This window comes from Brassica rapa, chromosome A02 (assembly GCF_000309985.2).
Source record: "Brassica rapa cultivar Chiifu-401-42 chromosome A02, CAAS_Brap_v3.01, whole genome shotgun sequence".
NCBI classification, from domain to species: domain Eukaryota; kingdom Viridiplantae; phylum Streptophyta; class Magnoliopsida; order Brassicales; family Brassicaceae; genus Brassica; species Brassica rapa.
In genome coordinates this window covers 19,919,149-19,937,137 of record NC_024796.2, presented here as the reverse complement: position 1 = coordinate 19,937,137, position 17,989 = coordinate 19,919,149, and the positions used below count along the sequence as shown (strand labels likewise).

At 36.7% G+C, this 17,989-nt stretch overlaps 1 protein-coding gene and 1 long non-coding RNA gene across 2 annotated transcripts; both read left to right on the top strand.

Moving 5' to 3' along the window:
• Positions 1-13,088: 13,088 nt before the first annotated feature.
• On the top strand, positions 13,089-14,697 carry LOC103848590. Its single transcript, XM_009125469.2, has 3 exons — positions 13,089-13,927; positions 14,353-14,548; positions 14,599-14,697. The coding sequence occupies exons 1-3, from the start codon at positions 13,089-13,091 to the stop codon at positions 14,695-14,697; spliced, it is 1,134 nt and encodes a 377-aa protein (XP_009123717.2).
• Positions 14,698-15,327: 630 nt separating this feature from the next.
• Positions 15,328-16,602, top strand: LOC117132178. Its single transcript, XR_004455712.1, has 2 exons — positions 15,328-16,041; positions 16,228-16,602. It is a non-coding gene; the product is annotated as an uncharacterized LOC117132178 (long non-coding RNA).
• The last annotated feature ends 1,387 nt before the right edge of the window (positions 16,603-17,989 follow it).

The following is a 17,989-nucleotide window of genomic DNA, read 5'->3' as shown; positions in this document are numbered from 1 at the left end:
CTTGTGTATGTGGATGACATCATCATAACATGCAGTGATAAGGAAGGAATCCGAGCCACCAAGGAGTTTCTGAAATCAGTATTTGAGAATAAAGGATTTGGGAGAGATGAAGTAGTTTCTTGGGATTGAGCTGTGCAGATCCAAGGAAGGGTTGTTTATCTCTCAAAGGAAGTATGCATTGGATCTCTTGAAGGGTGCTGGTGCGTATGGAGGAAGAACAGCCAAGATGCCCATGGAGGATGGGTACAAGGTTCCACGTGAGGGGGAGATTGAAGACAGCAAGATGGTCCATGATCCAAAGCTGTATAGGAAGCTTGTGGGGAAGCTGATATACTTGACCATCACTAGGCCAGATATTTTTTTTTGCTGTGAATCAAGTGAGTCAGCATATGCAAGCTCCAAAAGAGGATCACTGGCGCATGGTGGAGAGGGTTCTCATGTACCTGAATGGAACTCAAGGGCTTGGAATATGGATGGGCTGCAGTCAAAGCACTGAAGTTGTGGGTTATTGAGATGCTGATTGAGCTAGTGATATAGCAGACAGAAGGTCTACAACAGGCTACTGCACTTTCATTGGAGGAAACATCGTTACTTGGAAGAGTAAGAAGCAAAAGGTTGTATCATGCTCTAGTGTTGAAGCTGAGTATAGAGCTATGCTAAAGCTCACCAACGAGTTGATATGGATCAAAGGGATTCTTAGGCCCTTGGAGATTGAGCAAGCAACACCAATGACTATGCATTGTGACAATCAGGCAGCTATTCACATTGCTACAAACTCAGTGTTTCATGAGAGGACGAAGCACATTGAAGTAGATTTCCACAAGGTGAGGCAGATGACAGTCTTAGGAGTGATCTTGCCATGTTATACAAGAAGTGAAGATCAGTTGGCAGATGTGTTCACCAAGGCAGCAAGACAAAAGACTATGGAGTCCATTCACATCAGATTAGGACTCATAGATCTTAGGAAGAGAAGGAGCTGATCCCCTAAGTCATGAGGTCTTTACTCTTTTTCCTTCATCAAGGTTTTGTCCCAATGGGTTTTCCTTGGTGAGGTTTTTAATGAGGAAGATCTCATGGCTATCCAAGCTTAGACTTTCACAAAGCTAAGCTTGAGGGGGAGTGTTGAGAAGAGATCAATATATAGGAAGAGAAAGACATGAGGAGTTGAGTATGATGAAGAGGCCGTAGTAATACTAGTTATCCGAGTAACTTACCAAGGGTAAACCAAAGTTACCCTAGTAATACTAGTATACTAGTTATACTAGTTACCCGGGTAACTTTGGAGAAAGAAGAAAAGTCCTATTCTCTTAGGTAAAGCAAATCTTGTAACTTTGGTTGCAAGGGAAGAGGAGGCACGTGTGACATGATGGAGAAGAGTTGGATAAAGCAAAAGGAGCTTTATGCACAAGGAAGAAGCTCGTTGGATGGTTTCAATTAAAGCAAATCTTATCTCTTGTAATAGTGCCACTTTATGAAACCCTCATCCTAGTGTTGCCTCCTCATATATATTGTAAACTCTGATCAGATTAATAATTAAGAAGTATGAGATTATCTCTCTAGACTCTCTCTCTTGTTCATGATGATTCTTAAATACTCTTAAACATGATTACTACCTAATCTCTCTAAAAATCTCCCATTAACCTTCTCTAATCCACCTTTAATCTCTCAATACCTATTCTATTCTCTAAAATCATACTTGTTACATTTTTACTTATGATTTATTTCCACTATAACTCCGACTATGTTACACTGGGACAGTGTAGTTTAAGTCTGGGGGGGGGGGAGGTTTACTGATATGATTTATTCTGATTCTTATAAAAAGATTTTTTTATAAATTATGCTTAGCTATGTGAAAGAGACTATGATTTTATTACTTGAATGTCTAACCACTCTTTAGCTCCATTCTAGATTTACTGATTGGAGATAGTACTAAAATGCTAAAGTGGGTCAACCTGTCAACTATACACACTTGCCTTGATTGTTTGAAAGAACCAAAGCTAACCTCCAATACTAAACCTAACATAACCGCTTGTCTTGGGGCTTGGTATACATGGGATCGGATTCTTCAGACAAGTCTGGAAGGTAAGGCCTTATGTAGATTTATTTATCACAATTTTCTCTCTCTATTTTGACCCTAGAGTAGTTAGTATTAGTATTAGTTTTTATTAAAAAAAAATTCCAAAATTTAGTATTTAAATAGGACTTAGGATTTAGCTAGGTGGAATCTGAACAGGGTTTGGTGGGTAAAACCATTAAGGCTTGCTTCATAAAGATTCCAATCTTCAAGGCTCGCTTCACAAAGAATTCTTGGATATAGGTCAAAAAGAAGTGAACATGGCTTGGTGGCAACCACCATTAAGACTTGATTCATGGAAGCATGTCCAATCTTGGTCACTAATCCTGCAATGGAAGCAGACTTTGACTCAAGAGAGAAATTAGAGAGAGAGAAATTAGGAACTAACTTTTACCTGCAGGAATGTGCATTTATAAGCAGAGATTGCTTGAATAAGGTCTTGCAACATGTCGTCTTCTAGTGGTGCCGAAACTTGATTTAATACGTGTTGAGTCTTAAGTGGTGCCGAGAATTGCTGTCAATGACTGTTGTCGTTTTTATGCAGAAGTCTACATGTGGGTCCCATGCGGGCTCCGCCATTATCGGTCGGGTTTCTCTCGGGAATTCTTGCATAGCTTCTTTGCGAGTCTTCTTATACAGATATACTGTATATTATTTTGTAGAGAGTAGTAATAAAATACAGAAAAGAAAATATAGAAATAATGTACAGAGTCTACTAGAATATACTTGGAAAAACAGAAATTTTAAATATAGACATATTTTCAGGTTTTTTTTATTTGATTTTTTTTTTATATATCATATGGATCCTGGCCAAATGGGCCGCCTTAAGGATCTTCGGGTTGCGTAATGTCAACTTGTTGGCTATCGTCATCGGTATCATTATTTTCCGCCTCAAATTGAGCTAGCATTGCGTCGAAAAGTTTCTTCATTTTTTCTTTTCTTGATGATTTCTGGGAAGAGGAAGAGGTAGTTGAACTTGTTGGACTTGATGTTGGTCTTTTTTGCGGGGTTGGATTTTTTTGGGATATTTGGGTTGGGTTGAGAAGAGGTATAGATTTGGATATAGTTTGGATTGCTGTTTTGGCTTGATTTGTAATTTGGAAGTATTTTTGGATATTGGCGAGGGAACATCTGTCGAGGTTATATTTTTCCCACCATTTGACTCTGAATTCTCGGAGGAGAGAATAAGGCATGTCTTGAAGAGCAATAGCGAGGGTAAAATGCCATGAACATATCCATGGGATGCCCATGTCAATATGAAACCATATTTTGTTAGGCCCAATTGGTTGATCAAATACATGTTTTTTTTGTAGAATGGGTAGGAGGTCTTGAGTACTTCTTCGGGGTAGATTGGATCTGCTGGTCCGAACCAGTACCACCATTTGTTGAACCATCCTGGTATCATCTTTGTGCAGTTTTGATCAAAACTGAAGAATCAAGAGTGGTCATAGGGTCTGAGTAAAAATCTCGGAAAAAGGCATTTTTGTAATCGGTATAGGTGTAGCCGTCGATATGATAGCCTAGGGTGGAAAAAGGTATTGTTGTATGATGATGAATAAAACCAAGGTCTTGGGTAGAACAAATTCAGGAATTTGCAGGTTGAATAGTTGATGAGGTTTGGGTTTGTCTTGTCTTTATAATGGGTGATTTCTATAGATTTAGAGTCTACTAGAATATACTCATAAAAGGATTGGTTTTTGGTTATGTTGTCTGTTGGCCAGGGACTGTCCTCGTAGAAGACTCGATTGATGAAGGTTTTTAGTTGAGTAAGGTTTATTGGTTTGGTGAATGGGGTCGTTATCAGGTGTTGCTTAAAAGGTTTGGTGTAGTAGACTGGTTTAGTGTTTGGGGTAGTGTTTGAGGTTGCGTTTGAGGTTGCGTTTGGGGTTGCTGTAGATGATTGTGTTTCCGCCTTTGATGACTTTTCAGCGACTACTTTTGAATAGGATAGACGAGGATATTCAGCTAATGTTGAGTAAGGGTTTGGAGTTAAAGTCTTTCTTTGGATATGTGGTTGGTTATTGATATAATCCGATGCTGTCATCGGTTTTTTCATCTTCTGGTCACTCATTTTGAATATCTTGTTGTTGTTGATTATCTTTTGATTTTCCCTGCAAATATTCTCTTGTTAGAAAGTCGGGTAAAGAATTTTTTTCTCCTTTAATATATTGAATATCAAAATCGAAAACAGATAATATTGCTTGCCATCTAGCAAATATTTGTTTTGATACTAGATTTTTGACATCTTTTTGTAATATTTCTTTTGCTGATTTGCAATCTACTCGCAATAAAAACTTTTTGTTGATTAAGTCGTCTTGTAATTTTGATATACAATTAACAATTGAGAGAACTTCTTTCTTAACTGTTGAATAGTGCTTTTGTGGTCCTAACCAGACTCCTAAATGGAATCGAATTATAGATTCTTGTTTTGATTGTAGTAATTTTTGCTTAAGAATTCCTCCATAACCTATCTCTGAAGCATCAGTTTCAACTATCATGTGAGCTTCAGGATTTGGTATGGAAAGGCATGGAGGGTTTTAACCTTTTGCTTAACTTGTTTAACTAAAAGAGTATGTTGATTAGTCCATGGTTTTGGATTCTTTTGTAACCGTTTAAATAATGGCTGAATTGTTTTCCTGAGATTGGGTAAGAAGTCTGAAACATAGTTTAGACATCCTAAAAATCTTTGTAATTAGGTCTTTTCTCTTAATTTGTCAGGAAATTTATCTGCGAATTCAGTTGATCTTGAAATAGGTGTGATTGTTCTTTGATATATATTATGCCCTAAAAATCTTATTTTTTGTTAGGAATAAAGAAATTTTCTTGGCTGATATAACAAATCCATGTTTTTTAACTATATTGAGGAATGCGTTTAAGTGACTAAGTGTTGGTTATTGAAGTTGAATATACTACTACGTCATCTATGTAGACAATTGTAAATTTTGAATAATTATTGAATATATCATTCATTATGTATTGAAATTCAGAAGGTGCATTTTAAAGGCCAAAAGGCATTACATTTCACTCATAATGTCCAAATGGTACGGTGAATGCTGTTTTATATTTATCTTTTTCGGCTATTTGTATTTGCCAAAAGCCACTTTTCATGTCAAATTTTGAATAAATTTTTGCATTATAAAATTGTTTTAATAAATATCTTTTGTTAGGTATTGGATATCGTATCCATTGTAATACATTATTTAATGGTTTATAATTTATTACTAATTGTGGTACTCCACGCTCTTTTTCTGCTTGATTATTTACATAAAAGGCCGAACAGCTCCATGGAGATTTGGATGGCCTGATTAAATTTTTGTCTAATAAATCTTTTATTTCTTTTTTACAGTGTTCTAATAATTTCTTATTCATTTGAATAGGTCGTGCTTTACTTGGTATATTTCTTTCGTTAAAATCTTTTATATATGGGAGTTCAACTGTATGCTGTTTTGTTTCCCAAAAGGCATCTGGTAATTCTGAGCAGATTTGGTTTAATATATCATTTTCAATAGCTTTTATCTTGCTTATTATGTAATACATCTTAAGTTGTTCTTCTATTTTTTGTATGCTATTTCATTTTGTAGATATTGTATATGATTTTGTTTTCCTTTTATTAAATTAATGGTTTTTTGAATGGAATTTTTCTGTAATTTTAGTATTTCTTTGGTTTTCATAGGTGATAAGAATTCAAACGATAATTTTGTTCCTACTACTTTCGTGGTTACTCCTATTTATGTTACTTTGAACGGATATATTTGAGTAAAAAATGGAGTTCCTAATATTACTTCTTGTGTTAAGTTTTTTACTAGAATAAATTGATTTTTGAAGCAATATCCTTGGTTACATATTTTTGCACATGTCAATTTATATTGAATTTTTAAATTACTACCGTTTGCTCCACTTAATCTTTCAGTAGTTTTTCATAATATTTAGTTGGTATAATTCCTTCACGGATACAGTTGTAATCAGCACCTGTATCCATTAATGCTATTATATTTATTTTGAAATCATGTCCCACATGTAAGGTAATATTTGTATACCATTTTTGATAATTGATTTTATTAATTATTTGAATATAATCTTCGGTAGGTTCATTTTGCTTATTTTCATCATTTTATAGATTTGTATTACTTGTGGATGCTTAATTTAAACTACTTGTAGATGTTGGAGTAGTATTTTTTGCTTCTATTAATGATAATCTAGCATCTGTTTGCAATTGTTTTAATTCGTGTTGATTTACTATTAATTGTAATTCTTTAATCTGTGTCTTTAATTGCTTAACTTCATTTTGTAGTTCTCCTGTAGTTACTTGCTTAAATAAACTTTGTCAAGGGTATTTGTCAAATATTTTATTTAAACTAAAGGGTTGAGGGCTAGATAATTGGTTTTTCGGTATATTATATCTTTCAGTTTAGTTAAATATTCTTTCTTAATTTTTGGGTCGTCAATTTAATCAATTATGTCTAGTAGAAATTGTTTATCAATATCTTTTGCTATAACGTTAATGGTTTTACAATGGCATAGATTATCAGACAATTCTTGTGATTCTATTAAGAAATATTTCCTATCTCATTTATAGAGATATCACTACTCGATTCCTCTGATGTTTCTGGTTCTGATATTAATAGTTTAGTTAATTTTTCTTGTATATCTGGTTGATCTTGAAATATTTCATTTATCTTCTTTTTCATTTTACACTCCGTGGATTTATGTCCAGATCTTTTACAATTCCAGCATACTATCTTTTGTTTATTATTTGATTTGTGCTTATTATTCTTTGCATAGTATTGATTTGTTGATTTTTTATTAAATTTATTATTTTTATAAAAATACTTAGTTTTATTATGCTTATGCTTTCGTCGTTTAATTCTTGACAGAGGGTTAAGTTGATTATAGCCATACTGATCACAAAATGATCCCATAGTTATTTTAAATTTAAATTTATCATTTCGTTTTTTATCTTTATGTTCTTGACATATAGCTAATCCTTCTTTCTTTATAAATGCAAATAAGTGACAGTAAGTAATTGTATTCCAAGGGAGTGGTTGTCCTCCTCAATACTCTTTTAATTTACTGATTATTCTTTCTGTAAAAAAAAGATGGTAATCATGAGATAAACCGCTCTTTCCAAAATGCTTGATTACAATCGTTTCTTTGAAATATGTTAGTTATAAAAACATCTTTGTACCATTTAAAATCTCTTAATGTTGGACACCTTAAATTTGTTAATATAATTTTTTTACTTTCTAATTCTTCTTTAGGATTTTCGATATAAAGCATTGTTAAAGTATGTATTAATACTTCTACTGTGTTTTGTACTTCTATATCATTCATAAATCCTTCTTCATCTTCTTGTTGTTTTATTTCAACATGATTAATTATAGATTCTTGCGTAATTGCATCTAATGAGTTATCTCACCAATATCTTAATGTTCCAGTAAATCCATCTATTAATAAAATGCATGACTATTGATCATTATTTCCTCTACCTTTGTAAGCCATTGTAGCCATTCTCATTTCTTGAAATAAATTCATCATTTCATATTCTGATCGTCCATCTATATTCCATTTGTATATACTTTCTCCAGAGTATTTTTTACTAGTATATTTGTGATCTTCTTCAAATAATAAATCAGGTGGAGTATGCCTAGGATAATATGGTTTTCTTGATTTATTATTTTTTATTCGATTTATTTCTTGTATATCGTTTTCTGATTGTGATGATATTTGGATAGATTCATTGTCATCTTCATCTATAGTGTTTATACCTTTTCCTTTATCTAACCTGTCTAATCTGGTCGAGATTGATTTTAAAATTTTATTTTCAGGAAATTTGATTTGTCTTGTTGTTGGTTTAAAGATTGGGTAGGTTGTTGATGAGAAAGGGTGTTGGTCCACTTTTCCTTTTTCATTAATATTTATTTTATTATCAATGCTTTCTATCTGTTTAGAAATTGTATGTAGTATTTGACTTTGATTATTGTTCTGTTGATATATAAATTTAATATCTTGCATTATTACTGGTTCTTTATCATCTTTGTTAGCTCCAGTTTTAAAGGGCGTAGCTAAAATTTGTCGGTTTAGGGTATTTATCTTTAAATCATTTAAAGGTGGATGAATTGCTTTAATTTTATTTCCATCCACTTGTTCCCATACTTGGCTTAATGATGTACTTGCATTAATCGTCCTGAATGGATAATTGATATTATGAGCTATTGAATAAATTTCAAACCATATGAAAAATGGAATATTCATTTCTTTTAGTATCATACAATCATACCATTTTTCTCTATACTCATTGGTCTGTTATTTAGAAAAAGTTTTAAAATACCAACTTCGTTTTTCTTCATTTTCTTTTGAATAAAAGTCTTCTCTTATATATTGTTTATCAATTTCGTATTTTTTAGTTATAACATTTATTGATCTAAAATCTGATGGAGTAGGTGATGTTGGATACGCATCTTGATCTGGTTCTGCTATTGGTGCTTTAAATTTTATCGGTTCATCTTGTTTAGTATTTTGATTCACACTTTCCGTTTCTGAATTAGTACTGGATTGACCCGTACGATATTCAGAAAAAGAGGCTCTTGAATGATATGAACATATTCTAGATGGACGTGGATCCCTATAAGATCCAAACCTTAATAATATTTTTCCATCTTTCTGTTCAATTATTTTGGATATATTCTTTTGTTCAAAATTTCTAGGAGGTTGAGTAATTTCAATTTTCCATTTATCTGGAATAGTTATTTCATCCCATTTTAATTGCTTTGGTGTGTATGTAGCTGTTGGTGTATCTTTATCTCATGCTATAATTGTTGTTTCTCCTTTATCAACTTGCGATAGACATCTTGGGTTAAATTCAGAAGTTGATTGCTTAAAATAAACTCAATAAAGTAGCAGATATCCATGTCGTTCATTTTGAAATTTTATTTCAGGTAAATGTACATTTAAAGTTAAAGTATTGAGTATGATTGGGTCATGCTAGCTTACTTGAAAGTTAGACGCACAATTAAAATATACAGCCCCATTACATAAATTTTATTGTACGGCTCCTAGAAGAGAATCTTCAAATTTTAAGAGAGTTTTATCTCTTAATAACATTAATATTGGTGAGTCTATTCCTGTTCTCGATAGGGGTTTTATAGCGATTTGGATTAGGCCAAAATTGATGGAATTAAATCCTTTTTGCCTATATTTATCCAAAGCTAGAGAAGATAATAACTTGATTTCTTCAAATTCTTTTTGTAGAGACAAATTTTGTTCATGATCTTTAATTGAATAAGCTGTTTTAAAATCAAAAGTTCCTATTTGATATATATGTTCTGGATTAATATGCGGTAAATGATCTTTTGATATTTCTTGATTAAACGTTGTTATTTTTTACATAATTTCTCTTGAGTTAATTGTTGAATTTGAAGAGGCTGATACATTTTTGATTTATAAAGTTTTCTAAACGAAGATGCCATGATTTAATCTAGGTTTAAACTCATTATCGAAGAGATACTAACCGATTCTAATTGGACACAACTGAGGTTTACCAACGGTCTTACTGCGTTCTCTGGATTTGCTGCCTGGAACATCTACAATAACAGTATTTCTTTAGATGGTAAGGATCTTATCTTGACAAGTTTAAATCAGATTAATACACAGAAATCTTGTTTCTAAAACCTTTTAAACAAATTGCATCGTTTGAATAATCGTTTTGGCTCTGATACCATTTATTTTTACTGATTCCTTAATAATTTGTTTTAAATATTGTAACTTTGTTATTATTTTGATATACAAAATTTTAGTATTTGATATTTATAAAGATTTGAATGTTGTACACAGAATATGATTAAAACTTACTTTTATTGATCTTGATTTGGGATACAATTTTTGATACAAAAATACAAGCTTAAAACTCAGAAAAACACTTGGAATTTTTAGAGAGAAGGGAGATTTTTAGAGAGTGAAAGTTTAGAGAGTGAAATCGCTCGTGCCCCCTTCCTTGATTATAAATGTGTATTTATAAGCAAAGATTGCTTGAATAAGGTCTTGCAACGTGTCGTCTTCTAGTGGTGCTGACACTTGATTTAATACGTGTTGTGTCTTTAATGGTGCCGATAATTGCTGTCAGAGACTGTTGTCGTTTTTATGCAGAAATCTTCATGTGGGTGCCATGCGGGCTCCGCCATTGTCGGCCGGGTTCTCTCTCGGGAATTCTGGCATAGCTTCTTCGCGAGTCTTCTTATACAGATATACTCTGTATATTATTTTGTAGGCAATAGTAATAAAATACAGAAAAGAAAATACTGATTGCAGATAGTACTAAGATGCTAAAGTGAATCAACATGTCAACTATACACACTTGCCTTGATTGTTTGAAGGAACCAAAGCTGACCACCAATACTAAACCTGACATAACCGCTTGTCTTGGGGCTTGGTATACATGGGATCGGATTGTTCAGACAAGTCTGGAAGGTAAAGCCTTATGTAGATTTATTTGTCACAATTTTCTCTCTCTATTTCGACCCTAGAGTAGTTAGTATTAGTATTAGTTTTTATTTAAAAAAAAAATCCAAAATTTAGTATTTAAATAGGACTTAGGATTTAGCTAGGTGGAATCTGAACAGGACTTGGTGGCTAAAACCATTAAGGCTTGCTTCATAAAGATTCCAAATAAAAAATTCGAACGGGACTTGGAGGCGACAATCTTCAAGGCTCGCTTCACAAAGAATTCTTGGATATAGGTCAAAAAGAAATGAACAGGGCTTGGTGGCAACCACCATTAAGACTCGATTCATGGAAGCCTGTCCAATCTTGGTCACTGATCCTGCAATGGAAGCAGACTTTGACTCAAGAGAGAAATTAGAGAGAGAGAAATTATGAACTAACTTTTACCTGCAGTTCCAGATACTTGTCTGAAATCCTTGCATCCTGTGATCGATACTCCCAAGGTAAAGCATGCACTTTTATATTTATGCTAAGAGATGAAGTTAGTAGAGGGGAATGTCAGACATGATTTGATAAGTTGTAGACTAGTTGAACTCGGTTGCTAAGCTAGGATATTGCATAATGTGCTTTTGAGATTAGGACTTTAGATGTGGTTTGCGAAATTGTAGAGGTGATGATTTCTATGTTTGATATCTGTAAGTCTCTGCTGTTTTCAAACCTCTTTCAGAGAGACTGCCTATTTGTTTTGCTTGAGGACAAGCAAAATGGTAAGTCTGGGGGAGTTGATATACCATGGATTTGACCCATTTTCACCCATGGTATATAAGTATTTTACTATCTATATATTAATTCTATCCTATTAGGTATGTTTTCAGGTTCAGAAGTATCTTGGAGTAAAGTGATGATTATGGAGCATTTAGGAGCTTAAATGAGTATTCATCTGAGCTGACCATTAGAGGTCGATATGAAGAAGACACAATCGATCGATGCAGATCCAGTGTCATCGATCGATACAGAAGAGAAGCCTCGACGTTGAAGATTAACATCGATCGATGTACATACTGTACCATCGCTCGATGTCAAGACGCGGAAGCACGACTTGGTTCCAGACGACTTTAAACCCAAGACTTCACCAAATTACAAGATTACCCCTGACGAGTTTTTAACCTAATAGATATATACTTGCCTAAGTGTTAGGAAGCAAGAGAGCTTTAAGCCACCTTTGTATTCTTATTTTCAGCAGAGATTTTTAGGAGAGAAGATCATAGAGAGATTTGTGATTGGAACTCCATTGATTCATTTATTCTATTCTATGAAGTTTTTATTTACATTTTGTGTCATACATTGCTTAGCTATGTTTGAGTAGTTTACTTGTTAGATTCAGGGTTCAAATAGGTTAGAGAAATTAGCCCCAACTATGGATTGCTAAGTTGTGGTATTCATTGATTGATTGTTTTTAATGCTTGTTCAAGATTAGCTACCTAGAATATTGAATCTAGGAATCTGCATGAGTTAAGCATCCTTGACTATCCAGTCTTGAACCTAATCTGTCATACTAGACAACTGGAAAAAGGCTACCGCTGAACTAGAAAGCTAGTGAGCATTATCAACTTACGCCTAAGGCTTAACTAGAAGCATCATCGATACTGTCTTCTGACAATCGATCGATATTTGTGAAAGGTGTATCGATCGATATCCCTATAGGACTATCGATCGACACTTTCTTCTGGTCAATATACTACAGTTGAGATCCAAGATCTAGTTAGTTAACCAGTGAAACATTGCCATCGCTGATCACTGTGTCTAAGGGGTTGAGCTCTAATATATCATGCATACAGCTTATAGGCATCTATAGGATTATAATCTCCAACACCTGAATAGAAACCCTGCATCTAATATCTTTCCAACAAGTTACACCCCCAAATCATCTTTTTAGTTGAGCAATAGACTTGCTCAATTAGGATTGCTATTTACTTTAAAACCATAAAACAACAAACACTTAGAATTAATAAATTACTAGATTTAATAGGTTCCCTAGCTCCTTGTGGATTCGATCCCTAAGTACTACAATTGAACCTCTTATTTGAGAGAGTAATTCAATCCTTAGGGTAATTTAAGTGGTATCAGATGTCTCTGCGGCCAACGCACCAGCCAATGCTGCGACGCTCGAGGAGTTTAAAAAGATGTTCGCCACCTATGAAAAATGTCGAAAAAACATGATAAGCTCGTGAACACCTTGACCAAACAGGTCGAAACCTTAACGGCAAGGACTCGAGTAATCCGTCCCCGCGGAACCACGAAGGTTCGCGGGAAAAGACTCGACTTCGCAACCCCACTCGACAGGCCTGGAACATCATAGGAACGACCTTCGGGCCAAAACCCTAGCGAAACATCCCCTGCCGAGAAAAGGAACTCCTAGAGTCCTCCGCCTCCCGCGAAGGGCTCGGAGGTTAATGATGTCGAGCATGTCGACTTGGATCCCAGCGACATCTCCAACGATACCAAGGAGGACGACGACAGACATCCGAGAAGGACCAGAAGCCGATCTGCTCGGGAAAGGTCTCCGTTCGATAAGCCAATGACGGAAGAGGAGGAAATCCTCTATTGGAACGAACAGGAAGAGCTGGCTGAAAAGCAAACCGAGATCACTCGCAGCAAACACCGACAAGCTCGGAAATCTGCTGACGAGACGTCGGACATTCACGATTACATCACCAAAACTGCAACGGAAGTAAAGGCCGTGAAATCCCAGATCCATCACGCTACCAATGCTGCCCCTGAGATCACACCCTTCACCGCTCGCATCTCCGATATGAGGGTATCAGATCCGGGAAAAATCAAAGTACCAAAGTATAACGGTACAACTGATCTTAAGGTGCACCTTCACGCTTTCCACATCACGATGGGAAGGGCCAGACTGAAGGACGGCGAAAAGGATGCCGGCTACTACAATCTATTCGTCGAGAATCTGGAAGGACCGGCGCTCGAGTGGTTCGTACGCCTTAAGCAAAACTCTATCGGAAGTTTCCGACAGCTCGCATCAGAATTTCTCAAGCAATACTCTGTGTTCATAGATAGAGAAACATCCGATGTCGACCTCTGGAGTTTGTCCCAGAGGGAAGACGAACCCCTCCGCGAGTTCATAAGCCGGTTCAAGCTGGTGATGTCCATGGTCAGCGGGATAAGCGACAAAGTGGCCATTGACGCGCTCAGAAAGACGCTTTTGTACAAGTCGAAATTAAGAAAATTGATAACCCTCGACAAACCGCGGACGATCCAAGACGCCCTCCACAAGGCAACGGACTACATCATAATAGAAGAGCAAACAAAAGTCTTATCGCAAAATCATAGGTCGACTAAACCATCCTCGAAAGATGTAGACCCAAAAACGAAAAAGAAAAACTCTCGTAACGACAAGTACGTCCATCATGAGGGAAATAACTCCCAGGGGCGCATAAGTATGAGATCAGTTCAGATCAAGGTCGAACCACGGGGAATACATGGACTCGCAATCAAGGATACAACGAAAACACCTTCTGCGAGTTTCACCAGTCCCGAGGACACTCCACGACCAACTGCAAAGTCTTAGGAGCGCGATTGGCCGCAAAGCTACTAGCTGAAGAGCTCTCCAAAGTGACCAGCCTAAAATATCTCATCCTCGAGACCGATCGCCCCCAAAGACGGACAGAAATCCGCCCGCGGAGAAGTCCCCTCAAAGAAACCAGTCCGGGGATAAATGCGGAAGAAGGCCGGAGGACAAAAGAAACGACAACAATCGTCGCAGAGTCAATCATGATCATCGGAGGATCGTAATATTGCAATGATACGGTTTCGGCCATCAGGGCTTACCAACGGAAGGCCGAATCAAGTGCAAACTGGCCTACATGGTCTCCTCCCCGAGATGGTCAAAGCAACTTGATAACTTTTACGAAGGATGAAGCCGGCGGGATTGATCAACCTCACTGCGATCCACTCGTCATAGATCTTGTCATACGAGATCTGGAAGTCGGGAGAGTCCTCATCGACACGGGAAGCACGGTCAATGTTATCTTCCGCGACACTCTCAATCGGATGAACATCGAGCTCAGGGAAGTAACTCCAACGCCAAAACCACTTACGGGTTTTTCGGGAGAAGTATTGATGACCCTCGGATCGATCCAACCGGAAAACCCGGACAAAAACATTGACCCTGCCACGGTCACTGTTGGGGTCAAAATTGGTCACGACGGAATCAATGTCTGAAAGTCCGTAAAAATCGGAATGAATGTTTTTAGGAAAAGTAATGTTCGTAAGAAATCTTTACGAAGAGCCTTGCGCTAAAATCTTGCTCAAATCTCTATCGAACCACTAAATACCGATTGTCCGAAGGCAACAAACACATATCTAAAGCAGCCACGGACGAGCTCGAGTATGGCGATCAGAACACGGACAAACCAAGCTCAGTCACTATGCAACTACCGAACATGAACACTGTCCGGTCAATGCGTAGTGACTGAGCTCGAGCCAAGATCGGTCGCTACGTAGCGACCAAGCACGCGTCCCGCACGGTCGCTACATAGCGACGAAAACAAGTAGGACTCTTCTTGGCTTGGTTCCACTCGCTACGTAGCGACCTGTCAGACCTTCACTCGCTACATAGCGACCTGTCAGGCCTCAGAAAGGTCCTCCTTTGGGTTTTCTTTTAAATCCTCATCGAAATGCTTTTCGTTTCGTCTCAATTGGAGTTTCCATTGAGATTTTACGATGAAAACAAGTAGGACTCTTCTCGGCTTGCTTCTACTCGCTACGTAGCGACCTGTCAGACCTTCACTCGCAACATAGCGACCTGTCAGGCGTCAGAAAGGTCCTCCTTTGGGTTCTCTTTTGAATCCTCATCGAAACGCTTTTCGTTTCGTCTCAAACGGAGTTTCCGTTGAAATTTTACGACGAAAACAAGTAGGACTCTTCTTAGCTTGCTTCCACTCGCTACATAGCGAACTGTCAGACCTTCACTCGCTACATAACGACCTGGCAGGCCTCAGAAAGGTCCTCTTTTGGGTTCTCTTATGAATCCTGATCGAAACGCTTTTTGTTTTGACTCAATCGGAGTTGCCGTTGAGATTTTTCGACGAAAACAAGTTAGACTCCTCTAAACTCCTTGGCTTGCTCGTCCTTACCTCCATCTTTGTGTTCTCCTTCGAATCTCGGCGAAACATCTCGTGTGTCGTATCGATTGGAGTTACCATTGAAACTTTATGATTAAAAAAAAAATACGCAAAGACTTGTTTTTCGCATGGATTCAAATTAATCGTATAAAACGGCAACAGTCAACTTAACACCTTAGCCGCCTCAACTATACGATTTTGTTGAACCTTTTTATAAAAATCGATGTCTTATCTAAGAAGAAGATAACAGTCAAGTTCGGAAGATATATGTCAAGTTTTGAAAGATAAACACCAATATCTAAAATGGCAAACATACACGAGAACAGGAAGGGGAAATAAGCAAGCAAAACTGTGAAGAGACAAAACTGCATCTTCGAGAGAACTTAGGTATTTCCGACTTGAAATTTTTTAAATCAGACTTGGAATTTTTGTAGGAAATTACTAAGAAATAAAAACGCCTTTGAGACTGCCATAGAACTTTAGGGAACGTAAAACCTAGGTGGATAGTCTAGCGAACTAAGTCTTAGGCGATTTTTCCTGTCTCGATATATCGTTCCATAACTGTTCAGCCAGATCTTGCAAACCGATCTAAACTCTCCGAAAATCGAGAAACGATCGCCACGCATATCAAGCTCGCTTCCTAAAGAAAGAAAAAACTAGAGACATGAATATCGGCTTAAAACCGATTCGTTACTAGCAATTTTCTCGGAACCGACATATTCCAAGTCGTCTACGTGGAAACAACCAAATCACAATCCAAGCGTCATCTTTAAATCATCCCGGATTATCGATCATTCCAAACCTCAGAAGAAGAAACGTACACAACCCTTGAAAGTATCGGTTCAACCGTTGTCTTTCGTAAAAAAAAAAGGGGGAGTAAGTACGTATATTATACTCGTATACTCCCAAACTTCAAAAACCTTTACAAATAGTCAAGAAAACGATTTTGTCAAAGCAAATCGTCCCAAATAGGCAAACGACAATCTAAAATTCGTCTAAGCGCTAGCAACATATCCAGACGATCACAAACATAATCTCAAAGACTAGAGAAAACCTGTATCAATATCAAACTGAAACTCGGCGATTAGCCAAAGTTTTGAACCCTTTTTCGGCTTTAGAAAGCAATTTTCGTTTAAAAATTTCTACGAGAAATCTTCAATCACCAAAGCGTTTCTTTCAGTTTCCGTTCTACCAAGTGAGTCACGGAAAAGCATCAAAAACATTTGCGACGAAGAAAACACGAGAATAGATGTAGCATCGTGCACATTAAAAGGAACACTTTCCTCCCGATGGTTAGCTAGATCCCCCTCTGGTTGACCAATTCGTTCCAGAAACGAATGTGTCATGAGAATCCGCTCAAAAAACCTATGAAAAACGTTCTGCGACTAGATCGTAATCAAATAAACTTTGGTAACACTCCATGAGTAACTCCAAGCAACTTTCACCTAAGATCGAAATCACAGCAGAAATGTTTCATGTAAAAACCGCAGAAACAATGCTACTTTGACATATCTATACGTATCACTGATTTACAACCTTCGTAAAACCGGTCCCCATTACTTACGCGAAAAATCCTTCGTACAATCAAACCAACTCTTACGAAGAAACTTTCTAAAGTTAACATAACAGGCCTTATGAAGAAGAATGTCTTGTATAGCAAACCTCTTGGGCTTCATCTTCCTCAGACAAAAAGACTCGATTGTCATAAGACTATAGGTCACATTATACGAAATATTCGTCGTATAACTGAAACCTAGAGCGGAGAATCGTTTTCTACGACTATCTGCCATATTACCATGGATAACCCCGACAAACTTGGCCTCAATCTCGACAAGCGCTTTTTGGCCATCGGTCAATTACGCCTTCCACTAAAGGTCCAAACCAATATTTGCCATCACCTTTAAAGGACGATTGTAAACTAACATGACCTTAAATGTTAAAGTACCATGGTCTAATCATTGACCTACAACATCTTTTGATATCTGAGTGAACACATCCTTCTCGCCAACCATCGCTCCATCACTTAACAACTAAACGACAATCTACGATTTGTCTAAAAACGTCGTATGACTATTAAGAGAACAATTATCGTATAGTCCACAGTCGGAAATCATATGATAAATTCTTCGTAACGAAACTCAGTCCTAACAACCAAACGGTTAACGGAAAATCTAAACTTTTCAAAACTTGACCAAATTCAATACGCTCCACAATTCACTTTAAGCCCGCAACGTTTTACCCATAATACGCGGCATGTAAGGAAAAATTAGTAACAAAGCTTCTAGAGTTATACAAAACATCCTAAAAAATGCATGAAATAGATCTCGGAAGGCCA